General features: G+C 41.7%; 6 protein-coding genes across 16 annotated transcripts; 3 read left to right on the top strand and 3 right to left on the bottom strand.

Moving 5' to 3' along the window:
• Positions 1–150: 150 nt before the first annotated feature.
• LOC105688876 lies at positions 151–7,949 on the bottom strand. Its single transcript, XM_012405509.3, has 13 exons — positions 7,118–7,949; positions 6,480–6,645; positions 5,130–5,884; positions 4,848–5,033; positions 4,132–4,751; positions 3,641–4,051; positions 3,285–3,552; positions 3,013–3,218; positions 2,789–2,933; positions 2,437–2,708; positions 2,182–2,347; positions 1,900–2,072; positions 151–1,808 (listed from the first exon to the last, which is right to left on the bottom strand). Exons 1-13 carry the CDS (start codon positions 7,754–7,756, stop codon positions 1,703–1,705), a joined length of 4,113 nt encoding a protein of 1,370 aa, XP_012260932.2. The 5' UTR covers positions 7,757–7,949; the 3' UTR covers positions 151–1,702.
• Positions 7,950–8,150: 201 nt separating this feature from the next.
• LOC105688841 lies at positions 8,151–12,506 on the top strand. 3 transcript variants are annotated; one of them, XR_007278946.1, is made up of 10 exons: positions 8,151–8,752; positions 8,829–9,036; positions 9,161–9,751; positions 9,831–10,003; positions 10,119–10,345; positions 10,432–10,599; positions 10,698–11,299; positions 11,469–11,618; positions 11,687–11,774; positions 11,857–11,911. XR_007278946.1 is itself a non-coding variant. In XM_012405430.3 (10 exons), the coding sequence occupies exons 2-10, from the start codon at positions 8,645–8,647 to the stop codon at positions 12,049–12,051; spliced, it is 2,679 nt and encodes an 892-aa protein (XP_012260853.2). In that variant the 5' UTR covers positions 8,198–8,349; positions 8,626–8,644; the 3' UTR covers positions 12,052–12,506. The 3 variants fall into 3 exon arrangements, 2 of the variants coding, with proteins under 2 accessions (XP_012260853.2, XP_012260852.2); XM_012405430.3 differs by having other exon boundaries at positions 8,198–8,349; positions 8,626–8,752; positions 10,698–11,618; positions 11,857–12,506; XM_012405429.3 differs by having other exon boundaries at positions 8,200–8,349; positions 8,617–8,752; positions 10,698–11,618; positions 11,857–12,506.
• Positions 11,657–15,019, bottom strand: LOC105688843 (retinol dehydrogenase 12-like). 5 transcript variants are annotated; one of them, XR_007278947.1, is made up of 5 exons: positions 14,230–14,748; positions 13,901–14,136; positions 13,538–13,835; positions 13,212–13,458; positions 11,657–11,974 (listed from the first exon to the last, which is right to left on the bottom strand). XR_007278947.1 is itself a non-coding variant. In XM_012405436.3 (5 exons), the coding sequence occupies exons 2-5, from the start codon at positions 14,500–14,502 to the stop codon at positions 13,297–13,299; spliced, it is 969 nt and encodes a 322-aa protein (XP_012260859.2). In that variant the 5' UTR covers positions 14,503–14,530; positions 14,859–15,019; the 3' UTR covers positions 12,499–13,296. The 5 variants fall into 5 exon arrangements, 3 of the variants coding, with proteins under 3 accessions (XP_012260859.2, XP_020709648.2, XP_048512958.1); XR_001103212.3 differs by lacking the exon at positions 11,657–11,974 and adding an exon at positions 12,499–13,098; XM_012405436.3 differs by lacking the exon at positions 11,657–11,974 and adding an exon at positions 14,859–15,019 and having other exon boundaries at positions 12,499–13,458; positions 14,230–14,530.
• On the top strand, positions 14,809–16,733 carry LOC105688842 (delta(3,5)-Delta(2,4)-dienoyl-CoA isomerase, mitochondrial). 2 transcript variants are annotated; one of them, XM_012405433.3, is made up of 7 exons: positions 14,809–14,977; positions 15,201–15,351; positions 15,424–15,512; positions 15,597–15,724; positions 15,787–16,067; positions 16,179–16,305; positions 16,444–16,733. In XM_012405433.3, the coding sequence occupies exons 1-7, from the start codon at positions 14,863–14,865 to the stop codon at positions 16,543–16,545; spliced, it is 993 nt and encodes a 330-aa protein (XP_012260856.2). In that variant the 5' UTR covers positions 14,809–14,862; the 3' UTR covers positions 16,546–16,733. The 2 variants fall into 2 exon arrangements, with proteins under 2 accessions (XP_012260856.2, XP_012260858.1); XM_012405435.3 differs by lacking the exon at positions 14,809–14,977 and adding an exon at positions 14,994–15,131.
• LOC105688844 (dynein regulatory complex protein 8-like) lies at positions 16,089–18,262 on the bottom strand. 3 transcript variants are annotated; one of them, XM_048657004.1, is made up of 6 exons: positions 18,124–18,262; positions 17,789–18,002; positions 17,431–17,538; positions 17,228–17,348; positions 17,020–17,152; positions 16,089–16,377 (listed from the first exon to the last, which is right to left on the bottom strand). In XM_048657004.1, the coding sequence occupies exons 2-6, from the start codon at positions 17,865–17,867 to the stop codon at positions 16,369–16,371; spliced, it is 450 nt and encodes a 149-aa protein (XP_048512961.1). In that variant the 5' UTR covers positions 17,868–18,002; positions 18,124–18,262; the 3' UTR covers positions 16,089–16,368. The 3 variants fall into 3 exon arrangements, with proteins under 3 accessions (XP_048512961.1, XP_048512960.1, XP_048512959.1); XM_048657003.1 differs by having other exon boundaries at positions 16,942–17,152; positions 17,789–17,988; positions 18,124–18,259; XM_048657002.1 differs by having other exon boundaries at positions 16,942–17,152; positions 18,124–18,258.
• Positions 18,263–18,313: 51 nt separating this feature from the next.
• LOC105688803 (heterogeneous nuclear ribonucleoprotein U-like protein 1) lies at positions 18,314–26,489 on the top strand. 2 transcript variants are annotated; one of them, XM_020853987.2, is made up of 10 exons: positions 18,314–18,598; positions 18,884–19,938; positions 20,024–20,213; positions 20,309–21,048; positions 21,137–21,265; positions 22,582–22,750; positions 23,082–23,327; positions 23,455–23,803; positions 23,878–24,214; positions 24,504–26,489. In XM_020853987.2, exons 1-10 carry the CDS (start codon positions 18,469–18,471, stop codon positions 24,660–24,662), a joined length of 3,504 nt encoding a protein of 1,167 aa, XP_020709646.2. In that variant the 5' UTR covers positions 18,314–18,468; the 3' UTR covers positions 24,663–26,489. The 2 variants fall into 2 exon arrangements, with proteins under 2 accessions (XP_020709646.2, XP_012260777.3); XM_012405354.3 differs by having other exon boundaries at positions 20,021–20,213.
• Positions 26,490–27,377: the final 888 nt, after the last annotated feature.

The following is a 27,377-nucleotide window of genomic DNA, read 5'->3' as shown; positions in this document are numbered from 1 at the left end:
ATGAATAGAGGAAGTGCATGGCGCGAGATTTAAAAAATTACCATCAACGCTTTATGCATTGTTGCACCACGTTGCAACGACGTTGACGTTGACTTTGAACATTACTGACAAATTCACCATTAATCGGGGTTGAAGAATATTAGTATAAAATAAGGAGAAAACAATATTATTATTTGTTGAAATATTTTGAATATTTATGAACCAATAGAAAGGAAGACCTGGACTGTAGAGTAATATCATAATTTTCATAGATATTACAGATAAAGAGGTGTTTATACTATAGGTATACATAGCTAATAGCTAATTATTTACAAAAGTAGGTAAGTATGTAGATCTCCGTACAACAAATGGATTATAAAAATTAAATCCGAAATAATCGGTGTGCTCAATAAGTCACAGTCATATAATTTAATTCTCTCGACGTTGTTCAATGATAAAGGGAAGCTTGGTGATTAGGGAGAATTCGAATAGGGTAAGGTTCGTTGTCATATAGGGCTAGTGGAGTTTAAAAGTTCGAGCTATGCATAATAATGATGCGGTAATATAAACGAGCAGGGAGAAGCTTGTACCACGCACAAAATTCTTAGATATCATATAGTAGCTGAAAATAGCGAATAGTAATTCTGTTTGATACAAGGCATTTCCTACCAGGATTATGAATGATCAATGATGAATGAGTTTTATGGTAATCCGCCAAATTCGTACAAGTGCCATACCGTTGCTCTGTGCAGTCTATCCATGACCCTACCCACCCACTTACCTAAAGTACCTATAATTAATGCAGCTTGGCGACTATTCGGATTGCTCACCAACCACTATAGAGACGTAAAATCTGTTATCTGTACCGATTTGTTTTCAAACAGACCTATAATTGGCATTTTCTTCCCGTGTGACAACTCTACTTCTCCTATTAGGTATGTACATACATAAATAACAACATAGAAGTATTTACCTTGTTAGCTAAATAATATCAATATACACATTTGCACGTTTGTATTTTCCCAACACCAATTGGTTTCACCGTCCTTGGATTAATCTGATCAAATTGACAAACGATCTCACACGCAGGTACTAGATTCTCTGCCGCTAACTTCTTTTAATACGTGACTCGTATCATAAAATTTTATTTATAATCAACAATAAAACTAGGAATTTATTTCGTCTGGGAAGAGCGCCGATACCCATCCGTAAATGTGCCCGGTGCACGCCGGAAATTAATTCCCATCTCAATCATCGATGTGAACCGAATGAATATGAACAACATACCTAGAAATGCGCAGAGACGAAGCACGCGGTGGCAGGATAGTCAGAATACCAATATGGTACCTTACAATGACAAGACAGTACTCCACGAATAAATATGCAATACGAAAATAATGACAGCAATCACAAAAATTTCTCGCTCACTGGACAATTAACGCAACGATGATCCATGTTCAGATCTCAGTTATGAATTGGACGGTGCTCCACTGTAATCGATATGACGATAAAATTATCAGCATATATCATCAAATAAAAAGTAAAATGAGCATGCACAGCTGTTGAGATTGGCAAGACAAGAAATTCAAGATTCAAAAACACAGATCAACCTGGTTAGGCAGGGGGTGGTCTACCGCGTACTATGAACTGTCAAAACAACCTTGCAATTACGAACATGACCGTATCACAATAGAAACACTAAACTGTGGAAAGTTTTGGCTCCTCAGTACAGAGATGCTTCATCGGCGGACACCGTTAATTCTTCATCACTCCAGTCACTGACGCCTAGACCCACCGAGCCATGGAAACTCTGCGACCTCAGTACGTGGCTATTGAACAAATATAAGCTTATCGTTAGATATCAATAAGAACTCGAGAGATTCACCAAGAACGTTAATTTATTGCTATCAGTTCATCGACCTTGGCGATAGATTAGTGCTGGGACATCTCTTCGTCTGACCGACTTTACGCCTACCCTCCATCGCAGCTTTCATCGGATCGTAGCTCTTCCGGCGTTTCCAGTTTTGCATCTCTACTTCTTTTGAATTTGCAACTGCAGATTTCTTACCCTCCTTTAACTTTGACTGACTTACCTGATGATCACATAAAAATATAAAAATTACAAAACTGCTCGTGAAATAAAGATAGAGGGACTTTTTGACTGATTGTACCGATAGAAAGAGATAATCATTCACCGCTTACCATGGTCTGATTTTTGGATGACCGAGTGTTAAAACGACCCGAATCCGTCTTGGCGGCCACTTTCATTGTGTCGACGGTTCCTCTGACGTCACGAGGCGAGCATCTCGGCTTTGCCGAAGAAGTTGGGGTCTTGTTAACTCGTGGCTCGACTCTGGTTTTTCTCAGACTGCAAAGTAAATCATTTATATCTAACATTCAATGGTATACCAATACAATGAACAGCCACAAAAATAAATAACAAAAACCCTGCTATACCTGGGGACAGCTTTGCTGTGATTCGAGTTCGTGGGAGGAGATTGAATGATCGAGATACGCGGCTCGTCGCTACTTTCTGTGTCACTATCTCGAGACAGATGCAAGGATCCTCTGTGCACGGGTCGATGCAAACTGCGACTTGTGTCTTCGTCACTTTCTCCTCCGGAATCGACCGGTGGTGGGTGACGCACGATCATGCGAGCTGACATTGCACACATGACATTTTCCGTGGCTCGCAGATAAGACGAGGTTTCAAATTCACTGTCGCTTCCCTATGTAATCATCGATAGGCAAGTTTTTTTTTTTTTTTTTTTTCTTTCAGACATTTACTCGTATCCCTTTTTGGACTCACCAATTGAGGACTGGAAGGTGGTGGAGGTCGAATATACTCATTGGAATCCGAGAAATCATTCTCGTTGTCAGACCAGTCAGCTGCAAGCGTTAGAGTCCCGCCTGTGCCATGAAAACTGGCCGACCGTAGGACCGAGCTTTCGCAACTGAAATATAATTGATGTATTAGAAACTGAGACTTCAGTTCTGGCACTTGAAATGTTCCGGAAAATAGGAGTGACCAACCCGCGAGTATTGTCCTCGATACTGTGTTGTTTTTTGGGATTGTCCAGTTTTTTTTTCCCTTCAGCTGCCGCCTTCATTGGATCGTAGTTTTTTCTTCTTTTCCAGTTCTGGAACTCGACTTCCTTAGATGTGAGGGTAGAGTTGCTTCTCCCAGTCTTTTTGTGAACGTCTTTCGTTGGTTTTTGATTAGGTCGCGAATGTTGTACCTGTGATAGTGACAAAATGCGTTACGCAAGAACTCATAACGTTGGATGAAAAAACACTCGACTCACATGATTCGATATATTCTTCGTTGTTCTTGTACTTATTCTTCCGCTATCTGTCCTGGACATGGACGGCGCTCTAGGTTTCGGTGGTTCTGGCCTTTTGAACGTGTCTTTGCTGCTGAGGGCTACACTTCCTGCTGACTTGCCGCGATGATGAACAGTTGTTTGCCGACTTGAGGTGGACACCTGTGGTCCCCTTGTTTCACTGGCCTGACTCTTCCGCCGACGTTCTTCCGGAGTTGTGCTCGATGTTGTGTCATATTCGCAGTTCAGCCTGCAAGGCCCCAAGTAAAGAACAAGCGTACATTGCTAAGATTCGACGACAACCGGGAAATCGAATATCTTCATCACACCAAACTCACCTAGCCCTCCGTATACTGAAAGCCCTATTTAATTTGATTCCAGATGAAACCGGCGGTACAGGTGACTTTATCAAGGGTTTGTCCCCAGCTTCACTGCTGCTGTCAGAGGTCGCGGTGAATTTTCCGGTGACGGCTGCTAGTGTGGTCCTGTCGTTTGTTGCGTTAATATTATTATTATTTCCAAAGCTGCTACGCCTGGCGAGTATGAGGTTCGCAACATGTGGATTTCTGACAGAGGCATTGCTCGACGATCTTTGTATACCGGCACTCCGACGCAACACTGGGTTTTGCTGATGCAAACTTTGTATCGACGTAGGGAGGGGCTCTTTACTCCGATCTCGATGAATATGATGGAATTCCTCTCTGTGACTGTAGTTAGTCGTACTACTGGATTTCCGTAGCAAATAGGGACTGGGAAAAGAGACCTTTAGAGTAAATGAGACGTCTATGATATTTACATCGTCCGTTAAAATATCACTGAAACTACTGACCTATTTTCCGTACAGGTAAAGTACCCAACATTTTTCGCTTGCAGATGTGACTTAGCCAGGTCGCTTGTCCTAGAAGTCACAATTTCCTTACGCGAAAGAATAGGACTGTTAGTTGTGAGCTTCCCAGTGGGTGCTCTGACACGTGCAGGGATAGGGCTCCCCGGATGGATCGAGGTTCCCTCCAAGTAGCTCTTGTAATCACTGTGCTCGGACAAGCAATTGGACTCAGGGGTGTCCGAAGTATATTCCTTTCGGTCTAGGGAGCTGTTTCGCCTTCCAAGCTGGAGGCGAGCCAGAACATGAGTCGGGCTTCTTAGAGGTTCCTGCGAGGTGACAACCCGTTCTTGTTGCAGCCTTGTCTCAGCCGCGGTGTAGTTTCTCGCACTACGTCGTCCCTCGGAAATACTATCTCGCGTAAATAGAACGTCGGAGAGACTCAAGCGCCGTATTGATCCTAAACGCTGTAAACTCGGTGGAGGGGTGTTGTGACTGCGACTGGTGTCGTCGTCGGATTCACCTCCAGAGTCCACCAATATTCGGTCATTATTTACAGAGGAAGTTACAGCAGTTGTCTTTGCTCGCAGATAAGATTCCGTCTCTAGGCTACTGTCGCTTTGCTCCTGAAAGTATCATGTACGTACACGTATTATACCTTTGAATAATTCGATTAGAGAATAATTTTCGTCTCTAGTGAAAGTATCAAATTTTTCACGTACTTGGCGGCCTCTGGAAAGTCTTCGAGATCGGGAATGAATCGGCGAGGGAATTTTGGACGGGCTTTGCGGCGAGACGAGCCCCTTGGAAATCGGGACTGTTCCGCCGATTGCAGAGGGTAAAGAATTGTGCTCGGCTACCTGAGTGGCCCACTCTGATATCCAGTTGTTGTCTCTTGATATGCTCATCTGTATCAATTGATGAAATGTTCAAACTTCAGTTGTGTACACAGAAATCTTGACACAGAATGGAAAAAGAATAAATAAATACAAACTTAGACGCACCTTGAAGCTGTGAACGTACGCCTCTGAAGATTCCTCTTCGGTAATAAGACCCACTTTGAAAACTCTGTCGATATCCATTCTGGCCTTTTCTTCATCAGTATAATCTTTGTGTATCGTGTAAGTGCCGGCCTCACTGACGGCACCATCGGATCCATCATCGAAGTTACTGACCTCGAGGGCGTCCAAATTCGCCTGTCCATTCGAATTGTTAGTCCGCGATATACCGTGGTCGCCGTTACTGGATTCATTTTCATCCCTTTTTACGGTTTCGTAGTCTACAAAATTCTCAGACTCGGAACTTGCGCTCGATAATTTTTCCTGCGAATCCTGATACTCCTGAAAAATCACTTCTTCATTTCCTCGGGCACGGCGAGGCGAGTAGACTTTGGCGGCGTTCGTCGTAGATGTTCCAATATCTCGTTCGTACCTCGCCACCGGGGTCACGGCAGAAGATCGGAATCTCAGATCTTCATTATCCGTAAATCCCGCTTGACGACCGCGCTCACCTTCGCTCCACGTCGTTGTAGTCTTTCTCTTACCGAGTTCGTTGTACATACTGTTTGCCGGATGATCGAGGTCAAGGGACATATTTGCGCGGGCCATCCGTCGGTTTTCCTTCACCGTCTTCATCGTAGTATTGCGGTGGATATTATCCGCCAACTCTTCCCGCGTCGAAGATTCAGAGTACGAGTGAGACATCGTCCCGCCGTCGTACCTCTCAGGAACCACCGGAGCTTTACCGGTAGACTTGATACCTGCAGAAGAATGAACAGGTCAGGCGTAAGACCTGCTAAAATCGACCGAATCGCAGGTGAACGTAGAGTCGGAATGTAGGTATGAATAAATTGCGGAAAGATTATCAACGCTCTACAACCGACCGTAACGTGCTCCGAAATACTGAAAATTGAGCGAGGATTCGATGGCAAGAATACCCACGGCACACCCACGCTTAGGCAGATGTGTGCCAGTGTGCACCGTGCAGTCACATAACTTAGGTATTCGAACAGGCGGAACGCAGCGCGCGTGAACCATCCGACGATTTGCGAATATCAATGAGGTGTCTACGCGTTGGTCGCACCACCATTCATGGCAAAGATGACTTCATCGTGATTCACTATATTCGCGGATTATAAACTATACGCGTCGATAGGCATGTCGAGTAAACGTATGTAGACTGCATTCGCACATAGATCACACCGGGGTATGTATTGTGTAGCTATGCAGCGGTATATCATTATCCTAGAGAATTACATGCATAACTTATTATACCGATCGTATAATAATGGGAATGATTCCGTTGGATAATCGAGTATTACTTCATTTTTTTAATTATTTTTCGTTGCGGGTTACCCAGATGCTTGAGTTTTCTCGATAGTTTTTCAGCTTTGCGTCCAGCATCGTCCTCCTGGTCACTGCTGAAGTACCCCTCTGAGTGCGCACTCGGAGTTTTATGCCGTTTTACGAAATTCGGCGACAAAACCGGGGGCTCGGGTGTTTGTTTGCTCTTCACCTCAACCTGCGAATAATGTTTACATCGGGTATAATTTTGAAGTGCTCCGGAGTTTCAAGTGTTGCATTATTCGAATTTTCCATCTCAGAAAAAAAGAGAGAGTTTCAGGGGGAATGAAAACTTCCTGGGAGAGAGGAGAGCGAACCTGGAGAACTGGAAATAATCAGGGGAAAGGGAAGTCACGGGTGGTGGGGCCGCGGAGCTAGAATAGTGAAACGAATTTCTATAATGTAAATAAGGAATGTTACGGTTGTTTGCATTCAGAATACCCACAGTGTGGAATCGTGCGCGTATCTAAGTAATCATGAGATTGTATGGAAGCACTTTCGATCAGATCTTGAGCGTAAAATTTAACGAAGCTCTCCAAAACGTATCAAACCCTCTCCGAACGTATCATACCTATATCTGTGGGGACTGGCATGTACCGGTAGAATTTTAAGTATCGGAAGGTTCGAAGGAAGATAACTTGTGATCTTACCTTGGAGGTTGACAAATTTCTCCTGTGTCTGGCATTGTATCTTTCGAAGAGATTGCGATAGCGCGCAGTGTCCACTTCCTTGTCGTCGTCGAAATTTATGGTAAACGTTAACGGCTGTTGAGGAGTTACAGGCTCACTGGATACGTCCGGAGTGTTCCTCGAATCCTTTTTTAGAGACACATCCATCGTGGAATCAGCGTCATCCGCCCCGTTATTCGAGGCAGCGTGATCATTGCTACCGTCTTCGCGGATCGCTGCGGGCTCGCTGTCCATCACACGATGTTCCCCGCAGGACATTTGACTAGCGGAATTATTTTCAGCCTCGGGAAGAACAGGGGCGTTCTGCTCGTGATCGTTGTGGACATTGTGTTCCTCCTGGAGATTTTCATCCTCATCGGCCGTATCGGAACGTGACGGCGAGGGTCGTGTAACTAGGATATGATCGGCAGCGGGGTCGTTACCCCCGGTATGAAATACCTGCGCATCGTAATTTGGGTTCGAATCGGGGTGGTTCCGAATACCAGAATTACCCATACCCGTAAGTCTGTCGTCTTCGTGATCATTCCAGCTCATAGAAGCGACAGTAGAAACTGGGCTGTCATCCTCCCGTTTTGATTTCTCGCCCACCTCCATGGTCATAACCGCTTGATCGTCCAGTGTTAAACCAACAAAGGCGACATCGCCTCGAGACTTTGATTCACTGTCTAAACTCCGCACTGGTATCTGCACATTTCACATTTTATCGTTACCTGTCTCCTTCGCACATTAAATACCAAAGTTGTTGATCATTTTTGAGAACATACGCAGGAACAACTTTCCGCGGAGACGACTCAACTCCATTACAACACCACTACTCCCTCACTTCAATACCATACGCCTAATGATAGAATTGCCATTTGTCAACACTGATTGCGCCCCCTGCTGACTCGCGAACGATTGAAAAGAACAGAACGGGAACAGGTTCACGTTCATGTCGGTTCATGTGGTGCTATTTACCACCCAGTAGTGCACTCCAGTGCACTCGCTTTAACCGATAACTGCACGCTGCCGGACTCGCCGGGGCATTCTGAAAAAGTGTAAACCATTGTAATGCATGTTATAAAGTGTATTATTGCTTCCATCTCACGGCTGATGTCAGAGATGATAGCGCGTCCGTAGTCGATGCGTGTGGTTACAAATAACGAGTGGTTACGATAAATTGATAATGACAATCTACATTTGTCAGTTTCAAGGTGATGTCTGTTGAAATATCACATTTTCGGTGCAATAAGAGAGTTTTTATACATTATCATCATCGATGCGATAATGCCAATAAATGATTGCTCGTTACTGTCAATAATAGTCGACTTTGACACCGTCACCGTCACCAACAATCGTGGCAGTGAACATTGGTCTTGAATCAATTTAGCTAACTTATTCCAAGAAAGCATCGATCCTTCAGTCAAAATCTAACAAAATTCTATTGATGCAGTTAAAAAAATCTCTCATTAACACATTAGTTATGACAGGCCGACGTGACACACACAGATGATGGAACAGCCGGAAGCACGACCTCTCATAAGAGATTCGGATCTAGCCCTTCAACCCCGTACTACTCCGCGATACAAAGTCTGGCTTCCTCTTGCCACACAGCAGGTATTTAGGTTACATTACAATTACATACTGTATAAAGTCCACGGATCAAATCCAATGAAATTATCTTTAATTGCAGCTCCGTCTAAGGAACTTGATACAAGTTATCGGGTACAACTTAACTACGGAGGAACCTTGCGAAACTAAGAGGTCGTTCTATTATACACTCCACAGGACCACTTTGTCTTCACCCTTTTATACCAGTGAACCCATTGACAGTGTCAGTCCAAAATGGGCAAGTCTCGATGTTCCTATTCTTCATACAACTGGACATTCGGCTGCCAGTGGTGAGCGCTATGCTATATTGGTACGATAGCTATGACAGTACGCAGTAGAAACTCGTTTAGGTATTTCTTTTTTCGAAACAACTTTGGAATTTAAAAGAGCTCAGATGTTTGTTTTAAAATTTAGACATAGTCCTAAGAGTCTGGAGAAGAGTGGAAGTGGGAGACACAACTACCGATGTTGTCATTCAGGCCCATGGACTGTCCCTAACAGGACTGGTCTACTTGGGAACAAAGCTTCCCAGCAACTTAGAAGACCTGCTGAAAGATAAATCCTTGATATTCTACCTTCAAGGTGGCTACTTTGTTCCACCATGCTGCTGTGCTAGCCCACCAGAGCTAAAGAAATACCTGAGTGTAAGCGTCCAAGCAACAGATGTGAGGGACAGTTACACAGTGAATAAATTATGCAGTTTAAAAAGTAAAATGCAGGCATTAAGGCAGCAGTCGGATTCCGCACGCGCTCTCAGGGAACAAATTGCCCAAGGCTACGAAACTCAAATGCAAGTAGTTTACCCTCGATCGACACTCAACAGGTTGTTGCAACCTAAACAAGCAAGCAAGGAAAAGAAAGCTGCAAGTCTACGAATTCGGAAGGAATTGGAGGTCGCAAGATTTAGAACAAAATTGCTCGATCAGGAAAGGATAAGAAAAGCTGGAGAGATAAGGGTACTGGGCCAGCTCCATGCGGGAATTGTCGAGGAGAACGAAGATCACGGTGAACAATCGCGATTATAGTATGAACTGTTACTGAATTTCAAGCTCCACCCTGCTTTAATACCAGATTATTTTATCAGGGTCTGATCTTATGGGAAGGTACAGGGAGCTCAATAGGGACATCGAACGCCTCCGCGAATGGCGACAGTGTCAGACTGAAACAAAGGAGCTATATCTACATACTACTGCACGGCTAGCCCACCGCCAAATACAACTCATATCTGAACTGGGTTTCATCTATCCCGTCTCTCGAGTATGACACACCTCCCATTGATAAGATAACAATTGAATAGGAATAGTAACAATGCATCGAATATCTCAATATCAATTCATGAAACGTCGAAGATCAAGTTAATTTCTGGTTCCAGACAGATGATGGTAGATACACGATTAATAATGTCCACTTACCGGACAGTGAAGAGCTGGACTCTTGCAACGACACACAGGTAGCGGTGGCTCTTGGATCCGTAGCTCACACCACCCAGATGATTGCAAATTTCCTAAACGTTCCTACTAGGTATCCTATTATACACTGTGCTTCACGGAGCAAAGTTATCGACCATATTACGGAAAATATACCAGACAAAGATAGGCAGTGAGTATTTTCGACGTCTGATATTCTTTCTAATGCTCTTTGACTCATATTCTCACAACAGCTTTCTCTGATCTTTCTGCGTCAAGGTTTCCGTTGTTTGCTAGAGGAAAAGACAAGCTACAGTTCCATTATGCTGTTTATCTGTTGAATAAAAACATAGCGCAACTGAGGTGGTATTGCGGATTACCTACCGTCGATCTTCGTGCAACACTTCCCAATCTTGCTTCTCTGATCAGCATTAAACCGCATCTACCGTGAGTATATTTAGCATATACCGGTATCGTGTACTACAAAACTTTGTTGAGATAATCTTAAAAGTAATACAATTTTTGTACAAATTCGTCCATTGTAGTTTGGAAGGAACCAAGAGAACGTTTTCCGGTTCATCTCTGGATACCGATAACAGCAATTCTATCAAATACAAACCACCAGCACCTCCACCGCTACCCGTGATCTCACCATTTGAAAACATAATATTTGAAAAGTGCCACAAGCAAACTAGGTCGATTGGTCGATCCAAGAGTATCAGGTGCTCACTCGGTTCATCCTTGGACCAAGGTCTGAACAATCAGGAACAGTTATCTGCATTAAGCAATAAAACCAAACGTATCTGTAAGTCAGCAGAAAGAGCGATCGATGATACAAGGCTATCCTTACCGAACAATACTACCGTGGAAGGCAGTGATCAAACTCTGAATCATTCACCTATGTTTGAAAGCAATTATTCACAAAACGGATTTCAAGGGAAGAATCATTCACCGAAAAATGCTTCCCTAGTTGATGTTCTTACTTCAATAGAGAGCGATATAGAAATCACTGTGCCAGTATCTGTTTCAAAGAGAAAAGGGACATCGGGCTCTGATCTGGTAGAGAGCTGCTCCGATGGCACGAGGCACAGAAGCTCCAACTCCATAAGTAGCTGTGAAATGGCCCTGTGTGTTGGGCAGCTAGATGGTGAGGAGATCAAATGTGAACTCGATGGTGGAGGAGAAACGTTTATAATTGAGAATGCGAATAATTCGTTTATGGAAAAAAGAGATAGAAATTCTGAAGTGGATGGAAATCCTACCTCAAATAAAAGCGAGCAGCAACCTACCAATTTCGAACCTGCACCTGCTTCCAGGAAACCCTGTCCATCTACAGACTACGCAATCGCGTGCGCCAGTGGAATCATGGAACAGAAGCAGCGAGCAGGTTCCATATGCAGCGCTCCAGATGAATATTTTTTAGCAGAGAAAATCCCGTGGCGAAAGAGATATGACTCTGAACCAAGGTAGCTCAAATTTTGTACTATGTATAGTCTACATCTTCATACTACTTCATTTTCACTTCTGCATACAGAGAAGTGGATTTTCCGGAGAGTTGGAAAAGTAGTGGGCAAACTACAAACAGTTCGGAGGAACGACTGCAATATCCCGAATGCGATCAGGTTACAAATTGAAAATTACGTTGTTCTGTTGTCTGTTCGTGCGATTCTTTCAAATTTCTCTAAGTTCGTTTTTTTTTTCTAGGCAAACAGTAGGTCTTTGGTGTTGACGCCGACGCCCAGACTGCGATCCTCAAAAGAGAGCTTAGAGCCTGAAGACTCACGGGCGTCTTCGGAATTCATTGACTCGATCCGACGAAGTTCTGAAACAGTTTTTGCGCGGACAGAAGCATTAGCCAATAAACAGACAAGTTTCAAGGTGATGCGACCGCGGCAGTAATTATGAGAAGACATCGAATTAGAGAAAATGATCGGCATGTATGAAACTCAATAATAATCTGTGATACGGCAAATAAAGAAATTCATGGACCGATTTCAGTTCAGATTAGCATGTAGCTGATGCGCTGAAATATTGGTATTCCGTGGCTTCGTTAACAAAATTATTGCTAATGCTCAATTTAATTGGCTAGCAGTTTTCTGGCAGTTCCGACCCACAGTGGAAAAAGCGATAAACCATCAAAGGGCAAGTTTTAATTTGAAACTAGACAGATTAGTACTTGCCCAATTCACTATCTAGGCTTCGTTTTAATTCTACAACGTGGTGAACCGCTGGTAGAGATGTCACTCCTGATGCTAAAATAAACTGCAGTGTATTCACCTAATTATTATTGTAAGAGAATTACGTTAGTATGTAATGTGTATATTACTCAATAATGATTACCTTAGGTTATTGAACAGCGTTTTATTGCTTATTTCAAACAATTACTCATAAATTACACGCTAAAAATATTCTGCACGGAAAAATTATCGGGCTACCCTGTTTCTGTTCTGAAAAATGCCTGATTCTAAATCCTCGCAACTCATTGTCAACGAATAATTGGCGTAGAAAGTCGCTAAAAAATGCAGCTTTTTTCACAAGTTGTTCTATCTTGTGTTACTTATGTCAAAATCGCACAGTGAACTCTCAACTTCGCAACGATATGCCGAGTACGCATTGAGCTATAAGGATATGAAATCGGGCTTTTTTCGGAGCAGAAATAGCGTGACCCGTTAATTTTTACGTGTAGTGTATAAATTGATTATCGAAAGTACGGTCTTGGTATTCGCTCCGATCGGTCTATGAGCAATTTTCAGTGGACTAGAGAGCCCGAAACATTTACAATTCAAATCCGGTAAATTTCGTTACCTACACGCATGTCTGACAGCGATTAGTCTGGTGCTAAAAATGACACAGAAAAACATCGTAATATGTTCTTAAATCTAAGTCTACAAATAACTTGTAGTACAGCCTTGCATGGAGATCACTTTCATCAGTCAATAAACAATCCTATGAGAAAATCGAAAATCTCTGGTAATCGATAAAAAGAAATAGACTTGCCCTACTGTGGGATGTACGACCCTATGGCTTTCTAAAAATATTTCTAAAACGTGATCACTTACCACTTATCAAACATTTTTTATGAAATTCGAATTGAAATGAAGATTTTCTTCATGCATCTCAGCATACAGTTCACAGGAGGCCTCTTTATGAGACGTTTATCAGCTCATTACTGACACTCCACAAACGATCAGCTATCTCCGGGTCCAATTTTTTCTTAGGTTCATAGATTTTACAGTCACGGTAAATACATCCACTCTCATTCTCTAATGATTGTTCTGTTGCGCAGTGGAGTACAGTCTGAGCACCCTAGAAGGTGAAACGCTTCATGTTAGACATATGATGTCAGTATGCTGGTTTGAAATTTGCACAATTGATATTAATTAACCTGATTTGCAGTTCGAAGAAACATCAAAGCAACTGGGGAAAAAAGCACATAGTGGAACCAGCTACGTTTTACATTTCGAAAGAGGCCCGTGTATGTGAATCCTGGACATACAGAATAAACGCTGACACCCGTATTTTCAGTTCTTTTAGCAAGCTCGGCAGCAAAATAAGCGTTTGCTAATTTTGAGTTACAATAGCCTGGATTCATCCGTCCTTTTGCTGACAAACCTTTTTCTGCGTTCAGGTTTGAAAAATCTATCTGACCAGATTCTAGCAGCTTCGATGTAACGACAACAATTCTGATGAAGTTGAAACTTGAATTATAAAATGCTCCTCAATGTGTTGGGTTTCTGTGAATACTTGCCTGCTAGGAGCACTCTCTTTCAGTCGGTCAAGGAGCAAGTTTGTTAGAAGAAAATGCCCCAAGTGATTGACTCCAAAATGTATTTCAAATCCCTCTTTAGTCAGACAGCGATCTTTTAAAGGTGCATATACACCTGCATTATTTATCAGTACATGAATTTCTGAGAAAGTTTTTAATACTTCTAGAGCAAAGTGTCTTATCGAAATGAACGAACTGAGATCCAACTCCATAGGAATCTAAGTAGAGCATATATCATCAGTTGGATTATATTTTAATATCGTTTTAGTATCTCAACATCCTTTTCAATAACATTGAATCTGTATGCTTACCAGCTCGCCAGTCTGAATATCTTTTCGGATTTCAGCAACAACATCTCGTGCACTTTGGAGGTTGCGACATGCCATAATGACTCGTGCCTTTCTTCTGACTAGTTCTCTGACAGTTTCCTTACCGATGCCAGAATTAGCTCCAGTGACAAGGAAAACACGTCCCTGCAATGGTGTACGGCTTTGGCATCTCCCCCAAGTAGACTCTCGACATTTTCGCAGGAGTCCCATGACCAAGATGACGGGAAATATGAGGTAGCACAACGACGAAACCATCTTACTTCAGGATAATAGTTGTCAGCTGCTGCAAAACCGGCACGCTTAACCTCACCTAATCTTATTGTGAATGTAATGTCAAACTTTGACTTTCCATGAAATAGCTTCAGGCACGAGCTTCCCCACTATTCCCAGATTTTGAACAACGAATTCAGACTTACAATGATTGTCTGAACGAGTAAATGTATAGTTTCCTACACCTCTGATGCAGGTACTGATTAATTACGAGCGAGTGTTTGCAAATTATAGTTGCACTAATTTTGCGTCTTTTAGAATGATCGACTATTAGAGCGAGTATCGATTGATGAATTACTATCGAAATTGCAATTCTGGACCTAGTCCAAAGATCAAATTACCTTTATGTTTTACATTAAACTGGTAACTCCAGGTAGCTCTTTCCAACGGATCGTAAACACAGACAGCAGGATGAGCGCACAAATATTGAAGCGGGGTTTATTGCGCACGGCGGTAAAACGTAAGCAAAAAAAACGGTCAAGGTATATTTCTCATCTCTGTTCATGAATGATTATAGTGTGTGATCCTGAACCTGACCCAATGATCATTTTCCTTCTCTTCCACACGATCCAGCTTATCATACCATCCTTATTGCCCTGGCTGGCGAGTGAACGGTAAATTTCACAGTAGTGTTCTTGATGCAGTTAAGTTTTCGAACCCAGCTTGAAGATATTGTTTTTCAGAATCGCTGACAATGACAACTATGAAATATGCAACCGCTTCCGGGTCCAAAGTGTATGAAACGCTTGACATTTTGGTACCAAAACCGTTTGTTTATCACGTCCTTCTGAATAGACCAAAAAGTTTGAATGCTGTTAACAGAGCAATGTGGTTGTAAGTATTCTTGGTTGTTGTTCATTCTTGTCAGCGATGCAGTTCTCTAACTTTTCCTTCTAACGGTTTTAGAGAAATAAAAGATTGCTTCGATGAACTTGGCACCAATCCAGATTGTCGAGTTGTTGTTTTATCGGGTTCTGGAAAAATGTTCAACGCAGGTGAGCATTCCTCCTATTTCACTTGCAAACAAAACGTTGAAAACATCTAAGGTACCTGTAATCGTATGTTTCCTGCTTTTGTAGGCATTGACGTTAGTTTGTTGATGGACTTTGCTCCCCGACTAGCAGGTTGTAACGATGTGGCACAAAAATGCAAGATGCTTAAAAAAGAAATACTCATGTGTCAAGAATCACTCTCGGCAATTGAGCTGGTAAGTTTAAGCAGTAATAATTATGTCAAAAAAAATTGGTGTTACTATTGTTGCTATTACAGTGTCCAAAGCCAGTTGTTGCTGCTGTGCATGGGGCTTGTATTGGTGCGGGAATGGGTATGATTTGTTCAGCAGACATTCGCTATTGCACAACGGATACTTGGTTCCAAATCAAAGAGGTACTGATGGGATTGGCTCCCGACATCGGCACACTGCAGAGGATGCCAAAAATCATGGGATCAGATAGCTTGGTCAGAGAGCTTGTTTATACATGTAGGAAGCTCCAAGCAGCAGAAGCTCTGCAGACTGGATTCATCAGTAAGACTTTTGACAACCAGGAGAAGTAAGAACCATTCAGAGCTGCTTTCCTTCAATTATAATTTCTTTTCCCGTGTATTTATGCTTTCACATCTTTTTGCCATATAATGATCAACACATTGTACACTTTGCACAGTCTGCTAGCGGGATCAATATCACTTGCGGAGGAAATCGCTAGCCGATCACCCGTGGCAGTCCAAGGCAGTAAATTGAATCTAAACTACTCACGGGACCATACAACTCAAGAAGGCCTAGATCACATTGTAAGTTTGGGGCTTCACTGTATATTTTCTTCATCCACTCAAACAATATCCTGAATTTACCTCTCAATCGACCTGAAAATTAAATCAATTTTGATCGAAATGAGGAAAGAACTTAGTATTATTAAAATGTCATTTCAGAGTATGTATAATCAAGCGATGCTACAAAGTGAGGACCTCATTACTTCGGTCGTGGCACAGGCGACCAAAAGTAAAGAACCACCTGTGTTTGCAAAGTTATAAAACTAATCGGCAGTCATGGCACTGCATGCTGAAGCGGCTAATTCTAAATATAGTTTGTAAGCAACAATCACCTTTGATATTTATTCTGACCTGTTCAATGACTATCAATATTTTTTATATCAATATGTCACATTCCTACTTGTAGATAACATGGGTAAAATTTTGAAATAATATTTAAATGGCAATAATTTCAGTGAATTTTTGGATCTTCTAATTGGATACTGGGCTACCAAACAAACTATCTAGTCCTCGTTTCTTGGGCATTGCCAAGAGCCGATCGGCTTCAATTTTTTCAGCAACTTTGTGGACATTCAAGTCAGCTGGGAACTTGACCTGAGTAAAAGGAAGGTTGGTAGTAGCTGGAATAGGAGGTGCACTTGATAACGAGATACTCACAATGAGCAGATTGATGAAATGTTCGTAGTTGATTTTATTGGTAGCAGGGTCACAGGCAACGAACATCATCTCATTTACCTCATCCTGAGTGTAGGGCTCTCCGAGTTCCATGAGCGCTTTAGCCAGATCATCCCTCATAATGTAGCCGCGATTTTCAGGATCAAATAGCTGAAAGGCTTGCAGCAATTCTTCAGGTTCAGCTGGCTTCAACCTGTGAAAATAATTTTGTGCTGGGAAAACTATATATTAAGGATATTTGATTCGGTAATTCATAACAAATACTAACTTGTGTTCACTGATCGTCTTTGTCATATATTCAACAAATCTGGACTGAGATACGGAATTATTCTCCACGTCTTCAAGCTGAACTTGGATCTCCTGTAACTCTGCTTCGGTCATCACACATCCTGTAACATATGTGATTCAATTGGTCATTTATCAAATGTCATTGAAATTTCGATCAGATGTTCATAGAGTATTGCTTCTGACCCAGTGATCTTATCATCGTGCCAAGGTCTCGAACGTCTACTTCTAGAATCTTGGCAGTATCAAAAACGTCGAACGCATTGTGGATCAGCTTTTCCAGCATGCTTGGACCTGAGAAAAAAATCAAATGACAATGAGATAATTTTTGGAAAGAAGACTAGAATGCTGGCAAGGATGAATGATGGTGTATTAAAAGACAAACAAGAACATAGTGATGACGATGGATCTCATAGTTGATTTGCAAGCAGATAGTGGTAGTTGGGTCAAAGTTCAAGCGTTAATATTTCTAGGAAACTCACTCTTCGAATGCTTGACCTAGAGGCAGATTACGTAATTACAAGATAAGAAAATACTTTTCTACCCTCTGATCCCGTTAAAGACATTCCTCGTCTTATAGCTGAACTTTTGCGGCGATCGTCGCTCATTCCTTGTTGCGCCATTTTATTATATTGACCAAATACACGGTCCCTAGAAACGTTGAAAACCCTTGGTATCCAATAGAGAAGAAAAAGACAATTCTTCGCCCCGATTCTCCAGATCCTTCATATTCGCCGTTGTTGGCTGCTTTGACAGATCTTTGAATCAGTTTTCAAAAACAGGTGTTATAGTGAATATTGCTGGACTGATAACTAAACGAAGTTAATCAGTAATAGGAGGCCTTTATCAATTGAAGATTTTTTCAATTCATACACTCACCGCTTTTAAATGCCGGTTCAAATCAACCAATCGACGCGATTGGCAATAATTTAACGTAGGATAAACTTGGGATGAACTAATGAGATAATTTCGACGCCAGTGTCGCCGCTGAATGTCAAATAAGAGGATAGTTTTTATTGGTGCTCGAGATGGCGTCGTTTCGAATTTGCCTTCACCTGACCGATGGGGTGTCTCGTAGTATTGCAAGTATTGTTTGCAAGCGAGACGCCATATTGTGAGCGCAGCGCGGGTCACCGTCGCGTGCATGGTCTGTTACTTGAGCTGTTAACATTTTTGTTGAGTAAACAGAGCGCGGTTTCTTGTAATATAAATTAATTTACCGCAATGGATCCCGCAAAGTTAAAAGTCGTCGAGTTGAGGGCTGAACTCTCTCATCGGGGCTTAGACACAAAAGGAAATAAAGCTGTCCTTGTCGAACGACTGCGGGCCGCCTTAGAGAAGGAAACCGGAGATCGTAAGAAAACATTGCCTTTGCACTCACCAAGCGTCTTTATCTTTACGTTCTACTAGATTTTTATTGTAACTATCACAAATTCCGAATATGTCCCGCCCCTTGATTGTTTGACGCATGTTTCATTCCGATTTCACCCCGCCTGTTTCCAACCTCTTCCCAACCTGTATTGTCGTTGACTAATTTCGTAGTTCCACGCGTTTCGAGCTGGTCTTTGAATTTATCTAAATTTTCTCAGTTAAGACCCAAATAATTCGTTATAAGTACAATCACATTTCCAATGCACAGATGTTGAAGAAACAGTCCTTAAAACTGATGTTACGGGTGGTGTAGAAGACATGCCAACCGATGTGCGCGAGAAAACACCAGAGCCAGTAAAGCCTCAAAGTCCAGTAAAGACACCCGGGAGATCGGCAAGAAACTCATCAGCTAGCAGTCCTTCCAAAACACCTTCAAGAGTTGCTGCAAAAGCTACTGCCGCCACCACCATGTCCCCGACTAAACAACCGTCTTCTCCTGTCAAGGTACCAACGCCTGATGAACCAAGGAAACCATCTCCTGTACCAGAAGAACAGAATACGTCTGAAGAGTCAGAGGTTGTTCAGAAACTTGACGAGACTGCACCTCTACTTGAAATTCCTGAGGATAAGGTCGATCCGCCTGTCGCTTCTCCCAAAGGTATAACACAGATGGAGAGCGCTGCCGAAATTGTTGAGGAATCTGAAGAACCGTCTAGAGAAGTTCTTGAAACTTGTGAAAAGAGTCCGTGTGATAGTGACGAGCCGGCAACTCAACCTCAAGAGGAAGAACCTCTTGTCTCAGAAACACCTATAGAAGATTCCTCGGCAGAACATAATAAGCTTGAAAATTCAATCACAGGTCCGGATGATAAGCCTGATGAAGAAGAACCCAAAGAAGTGCCGAACATTGAGGCAAACCAACAAGTTTCCGAGCAAACAGAAGAACCTGCACGTGATAACGACGATAGTCCAGATGAGGAGAGACCTGAGGATGGAGACGTAACTTTAACTGCAGAAGAAAAGGAGTCCAAGAAAGAAGAGGATGGAGTCAAGCAAGAGAAAGTGGAATGTGAGATTAATCAAGAAAAAATGGAAGAAAGCAGTGAAATTGAGGAACAGACCGATCAGAAAGATTCACACGGGGATCAATCAATCAAAGAAGAATTTGATAAGAATGAGGAAAAGCCAGTAATAAGTTCCACTTACTCAGAACCTGTTGTTCCAGGAGAAGAAGGTTCAGAAGAACAAATACTTGCTAATTGTAAAGTAGAGAAAACTGATTACATGGACTTTGATGAAAGAACAACAAAACCTGAAGAACAAGTAAGTAATCAATGTTGCATATGTATCATTGGAACAGAAAATTTTCAATCATTTGTACCTGGACTAAATCTTTTAACTCTAGCAGGATGTAGAGATGAAGGATTCTCGGAATGATGATGACAGCGATGCAGCTAAGGACAGGAATAGAAAGGATCGCAAAGATAGAAAGAGGAAAAGATCGGCAAGCCCGCAACAAGAACAATACAGGTCACCTCCGCCTGTCAAACCTGATGACGAGCCAGAAATTGACGATGGAATCGTATCATTATCATGGTGTAAGTACATCCATAGTTCAAAATATTGCAATATTGCTACCTCTCAGCATCGAATTCGATATAATATTCTGAATATCCATGAAACTGAATTGCAGATGACTCCGATTTGAATCTAATGATCGACAAAAACCACTTCTGTTCTGCGACTCCAATGCACAATGATGGTTTCGGCTATATATGGGCTGGAACTAGAGCTTCATTTGGCTTCAGGGCAGGAAAGCTATACTATGAAACCAAAGTTACGGAAAACTGTAACATAAGTTTGCAGGATGAAGAAAACCCGCATATACTTCGAGTTGGGTGGTCTGTAGCAGGTACTTCGATGCAGCTCGGAGAAGAAAAGTTCAGTTATGGGTATGGAGGTACTGGCAAAGCATCAACGGAGTGTAAATTTCGGGATTATGGAAGGCCGTTCGGTAAGGACGACATAGTCGGTTGTTACGCTGACTTTACAGGCGAGACAAAGATCGATTTGTCTTTTACCGTAAACGGGGAAAATCAGGGCGTAGCGTTTTCTATCTCTAAGGAGGAAATAGGCGACGTTGCTCTTTATCCTCATATTCTCTCCAAGAACTGCGCGTTTGGTTGTAACTTTGGACAAGAAGATCCATGGAATACGTCAATCCTCGATGGCTTCATCCCTATCGGTGAAGTGGATCCACAAGAAAGAATCACAGGCCCCCGAAGACCGGAAAGAAAAGAGGATTGTGAGATGATCCTCATGTGCGGCCTCCCCGCTGCAGGCAAAACCCAATGGGCCTTACAATATGCAGCTTTGCACCCAGAAAAGATGTACAACATTTTGGGAACCAATTCTCTCATCGAGAAGATGAAGGTCTGCATAAGAACCAAATTATGAATTGATTCATGTGTTTTTTTTTATCTGAAAGACGACTGATTAATTTCTGCAATTCTTTCATCAGGTAATGGGACTGCCAAGGAAGAGGAATTATCATGGACGTTGGGAAGTTTTGATCGATAAGTGCACCAGAGCTCTAAACAAACTGCTCGAAATTGCGTCGACAAGAAGACGAAATTACATCCTTGATCAGGTGAGTTCCCCGTTTTTGTTGAAAGTAGAAATAAGTATCAAATTGTCTACGCGCAGATTGTACTGTTCAAAAAAGATCGTGAGCTTCCCCATAAATTGCCACTGGAATAATCATATGGAAAATGCTATACTAAGCATACGGTGCATCAATCATCATTCGGTTACAATTAACAGTTAGTTATTGAAATCTCAATGTCAGATCGAATTCAACGAGTCACAGTTTGTAAGTAGTGGGCTACTTACTTTTTGCTTTTGTTTCATTCCGGCAATTTACTATCAGTCTTTATGACAAGTTCTGCATGTACAAATATATCTGAACTTGGTCTTGCATCCGCCATTCACTCATCGAGTGCCGGACTAGAGGGGTTTGGCTTAGTCATATGTCCATGTATCGAATGTTATGCAACGTACAGGTATGAATTATCAATTTAAGTTTGCAAGTCGGCAAGAGCGCTGGAAACATTGATTCCCAAGCGGCACGAGGTATGTTTAGAATAATTTTATAGCTAAGATACCAATGCTAAGTCCGTGATCAAGATTAAGAGTATTTGAAAATTTACGATCGGCCCCCATCAGTCATCTTCGTCATAAACCACCTGCACTGCATTCGCCTTTGCCGTCCTTGCCAGGTGAAGATATAGTACATAAGTAGATCGAATTGGGTGAACCACTACTTGAATCGACCCATCTTTCTTTGGTCTCTTTCCTTTCTGCTACAGAATTAGGTATTCTAGTGAAAACCAATGTAAGGAAATAGATAATATTTAGTAATTAACCTTTAGAGTACCCAGTAGTGAGTAGTGGAAAGCCACTATTGTGGCTCTGTCAGTGTTAGGGACTTTGATTGGGGTGTCACTAAAAGATATGTATGAGTTTTTTCAAATTTCTAGTCGACTTTCGGTATTTTTAATCCCGGTATTCTAAGGAAATATGTATATAATACAAGAAGATGTAAGTACAAAGCGTAGATTGAACAATCTTTTTTGTACCACCACATAAGTAGCTCCCCGGTACTCTAAAGATTAACAAATCATAGTCAAATGCTACAGTATCGAATCGTGGCTGGGCTAACAGGCCTTGTCGGTAAGTATTCTCTGTGCGTATATACACGTAGGTATGTACGTACAAGTATCAGATAAGTGTATTAAACTGATTTGAGCGTAGGTGGAGTGTTAGGAAGAAAGTAAGAGTGATACGAAAAAGCGCTCATCTTTCTATAATTCCAAAGCTAAATTTTTGGGCAAATGATTAAAGGCGTCTGTGATGCATCACGAATACAATCTCATGACATCTATATTTTCTGTGGAACCGATACAGACAAACGTATATCCTTCCGCACAAAGGCGCAAAATGAGGCATTTCTACGGGTTTCAACGGAAGGCGGTAGTTGTAGTACCAACGGACGAAGAATTCAAGTTGCGCACCGCTAAGCGTGAGGCTATCGAAGGCAAGGATGTTCCTGATTCCGCGGTCCTGGAAATGAAAGGTTGGTCCCTATTTTCATCGGGAGTACGCGCGGTACATGCTTTACTCTCCCGATTTTACCGGACAATGTCTCCTACGTTATCGCTTGATCACATATACCTGGTTACACGCTATTGTGTTTGCGTTTCTACAGGTTTTGCTAACAACCGCATTGAGTTCAATGCTCATTAAATTTTAATTATGTTTTGTTTCGGAACTATTCATTCTGTAAATTCGATAAGGCTGTCATCGATACACCTTTTCAAATCCCACCATCTTTCATGTTATCATTTCTGAAAGATAGTCTTGGGACGATAATGTATGTGTTACCATCTGTTTTCTCTTATTTGCAGCTAATTTTAGTGCACCTGTATTGGGGGAGTCTTTCGAAGCAATCGAGTACGTCGAGCTCGAGGAGGATGAGGCAAAGAAGCTGATAGAAAAGTATAACAAGGAAGGTAAAGAAGCTGGATTCTCCCACCAGCAGCTTAACAAACGACCCCGTTTCGAAAAGGCAGACAGTCACAGAGACAGCCGCGATTCACGAAGCAGTCGCGACAGCAGAGATAGTCGTGACCATCGCGATAGACGGGGTGGATGTAAGATCGATTTAACCAATAGTCAATTGATCCTATTTCTCAGTTGTGCCACAGTCGCATTTTGCCTCTGTTTCCACTGAATTGAGTACAAGTTACCGACTAAAATGTGCATATATTTTGCTAACAGATCCTGACAGAAACCGCAATTTGGGTGGATGGCGTGGTGGAAATAACGGAGGTGGTTGGCGCGACAGGCAACAACGAGGGGGAGTTGGCGGTAGCAGTGGAGGTAACGGAAGTGGAGGCAGTAGCGGAGGCAGTGGTCACCCTCGGCATGGAGGTAATAGCGGAGGTAGCGGGTACGGCACATCTTCCTCCGGTGGAGGCTGGAGAGGAGGAAGAGGTGGACCTGCCCTGCCATCGCATCGTGGCGGTAACGATCGTCGCGGAGGTGTGATAGACAGACGAACAACAGGGGGAAGTGACCGCAACCGTAATCTTCAGCAGAGACAAGGAGGGGGTTGGGGATCGATGGGGTGAGTTAGATTATTGACAAATGTTTGCCACATTTTTCGGAGCCTCGCAAGTACCTGTTCACATTTTTAAACAGTTATCAAAGTTCCCAACAACAACAACACCCACAACAACAACAGCATCAACAACAACAACAAAGTGGCGGGGGATGGGGACAGCAGGAAGGATGGAACAGTGGCCAGTCGCAGCAGCAAGGTGGTTGGGGACAGCAAGGCGGATGGGGACAGCAGCAATGGGGAGGAGGCTGGAAAGGATTCGGACAAAATTCGTACAACCAATCCGGCTACAGCCAACAAAATTATGGAAATAGCAATTGGGGGAGCTGGAACCAACAACAGTATTACAACCAATATTGGGGCCAGCAGCAACAGCAACAATCGAGTCAAACAGCTGTCACTGGTAGTAGTCAGACCGTACGTACGACAAGTCATTACGACCCTTACTTTGAAATGTATCACAGCTATCGTACAATTCCTAGGATAAGTCGACCCTGGTTATAAAGCGGACCATTAGTGACGTGACTTTTTCTAACGATTCTTTTCGCTTGAATAAATATCCTCAGAAAAACATACGCTTATTCCTTTCCTAACAAATTCTCTGATTGTCTATCTCCTGGGACAACAAACTAAAAGTATCTGGGAGTACTTGAGAATTGAGAAAACCTTTACGACTTGGTATGTCCATGATCAATTCTATTTCCAGGCAACAACGGTCGGAGGTTCGACATCGACGAGTACTGGAGCGACAAATACGGCCTCGGGTTACAGCGGATATCCACAAGGATGGCAGGGCTACACTCAGGGGTATGCTTTCCAGGCGCAGACGACGGGGAACTCTCAACAAGCTCAGCAACAAAAGTAGAATGATTAAGACGACGGGTTGCCCAATTATTAAATTCAGGGAACGATGTAAAAACCAGAGCACGAACTCGTTACCTTTTTAATATGTGACCGTGTACAGCCTATCTGTTTATAAAACGAATAGCCAACATACGTGAATGATCGTAGGTATGCTTGTCGATTGTTATGGAACTGTGGTCACCGATCGTGGGGATTACGATCCTGCGGTCTTTTGACCCTGTGAAATCGAGCGACTAAGGAACGAGAACGAACCCGACAAGCCAGAAATAAGAATCTATTGTGCGTATCAGCCCGTTCCATGGAAAGGAGGGTATCGTACAAGACAAACATATTTTATATTTACGTATAGTAACAAAAGCGGACAAATCAGCGCGAGTATTTGAATCCTGTCAGGTTTTCAGTTTAAAACGCGAATATAAAGTTCGCGGCTTTTGAGGCAGTAGTTCAGTCTATTTTATAATCTTTGAACGAAACCGGAGTTGACGAGGGCTCAAAAACAAGCAACATTCACTCCCGAAGTTACGTAGGTAGGCGTCGTTTAAAATCGACTTCGCTAGGACCTTAATCATTCCAAAAGTTTTCCCCTAACGTTTATCGGCCGCACGTGAATATTATTTTGAGGGATTGAATAAAATATTTCTACTTTCATCGTGAACCTAAGTATCTGGAAAAAAAAAATTCTTCGCCGCGGTTTTTTCGTTTCTCAGTCTCAGAAGACCGCGGACGGTTGATACGACGTATACATAGGTTATTATGTAAAAAATTCCGACTTAAATTTGTGAAATAATGTCCACAGGCTATTTGTTACGAAACTTACGCGTAATTGGCGTCGGATGTGATTGTGTAATAATATTTTGGTCCCTCGCTGATTACAGTGTTTAGTTTATTATTATTATTTCTTTTTCCACCAAATGTATACATACGCAAATATATGAAACGATCAGTCTTACAGTGTACATTTTATGTTATAAGCTCGAAAAATCTTGTTCTCAGAGGAGACGAGAATTGAAACAAACTACTGTAATAGTCTTGAGCGAAATTTGAGGGATTTAGAAAAGCAATTGTTAAAATTTAACCGATGCAATCCTGTCATATTAAAAATATTAATATTATTTTTATGATTATTATTATCATCATTAGCATTATGACTATTTTTTTATTGTCATGATATTACCAATACCACTAATATTATCACAATTATTATTATTATAGCAATGATTTCCACGTCTCTCGAGCCCTCGAGAATAATTACAGTCTGACATGAGATATACTGTGTCTCGAATGCAGTAGAACGGAGTACCTGTCCACCTATCTATCTACTCTTGTATACTTCTCGGAATCCAAGGAATCAAGTTTTCTCGACTACAATATACAATATACATACGATATAAGTGAACTTTATATTCCTATCAGAGAAATATTACGACCGGGTCATCAATTGCAAAGGTCCGGATGGATAAATTTGGATAAAGCGACAGAAAAATGAAGAAAAATACAAACAAAAAAAAAAAAGAAATTAATGAAATAAAACGAAATTAAGTTAAACTGAAAAATATGTAACATATTTTTTGAAAATCATAACCAGATAAAAAATTTATTTAAATATAAATAACTTGGTACGGACCGTTAGTATGTTCGAAACAATTGAGATATTTACCGTTTTATATTATGATAATATCGCATGAGTAACAGTTTCTTCGAACACGGTATAACCTTTTTTAAATAATATTTATAGTCAAAATTAGTACATTTATTAGTGAACCATATAATTATTATTAGTTGATAATGTGTACAAATTCATCGACAGTAATAAACACCTTGTCTATTATTTATTATCGTTTGATGTATAATTCACACGACCAATTCTACGAATTGAAACGATTCGTTGAGAAATTCAATTCGCAAAGTGGAGAATTTGAAAAACTCACAGCCCTTTGGCTTTTATGAGAATCGATCGAATTCTAAAACCTATGCGGAACGATGATCTATCCATTTCAATTCCGGAGCACATTCATTTTCCTGTTTGTTACCCCACTTCCCAAAAGCTCATTAAATGCAAAAAGAACCTCGTCGAGTAAATCGAAACTCACCCCTCTCCCAATTCACCCTGTACTTCGAAGAGACAATCAATCAACTTATCTACCTCGAAAATTAGATCTCGACTGAATTATTATACTTTGGAGCCAGGAATAATCAATTATTGTAGTACAACAGTACATCGAGAGTACTTTATGGTGCATCTATTTAAAATAAAATGTAATTCAACTGAAAAAAACCCAAAGAATTGAATAAAGTATAAAACAAAAATTTCAATTGGAAATAAACGAGACGCCGAAAGACAAAATGAGAACCCGCATGTTACCTGCGGAGTTGTAATCATCCTAAAAAAAAATTCAAGAATTTAATCGGAGTTAATATCCGATAATTTTATGGATCCAATGGAACGGATATACTGTCCAGTATTCAGCCCAACCAATGAATTTCCTATGAGCATTCTGATTCGCAAATATTAACACCGCTTAGAAGTACGTGTAAATTTTTCACACAGTATCAAAAATGCATAACTTTTGCATAAGTTTGGATCCAGGTGAACGTTATCGTCAAATAAGTCGACGCGTGATTAGCGATCGTCACGTCTCAGCTCTCCGGTTAAAGAAGTGATTATATTCAGGCATGAATGAGGCAGCTGGGATTCGTTCATCGCCGAACTAAAACT

Source organism: Athalia rosae, chromosome 6 (assembly GCF_917208135.1).
Source record: "Athalia rosae chromosome 6, iyAthRosa1.1, whole genome shotgun sequence".
Taxonomy (NCBI): domain Eukaryota; kingdom Metazoa; phylum Arthropoda; class Insecta; order Hymenoptera; family Athaliidae; genus Athalia; species Athalia rosae.
The sequence above is the reverse complement of the archived record's forward strand: the minus strand, read 5'-3'. Positions and strand labels throughout refer to the sequence as shown.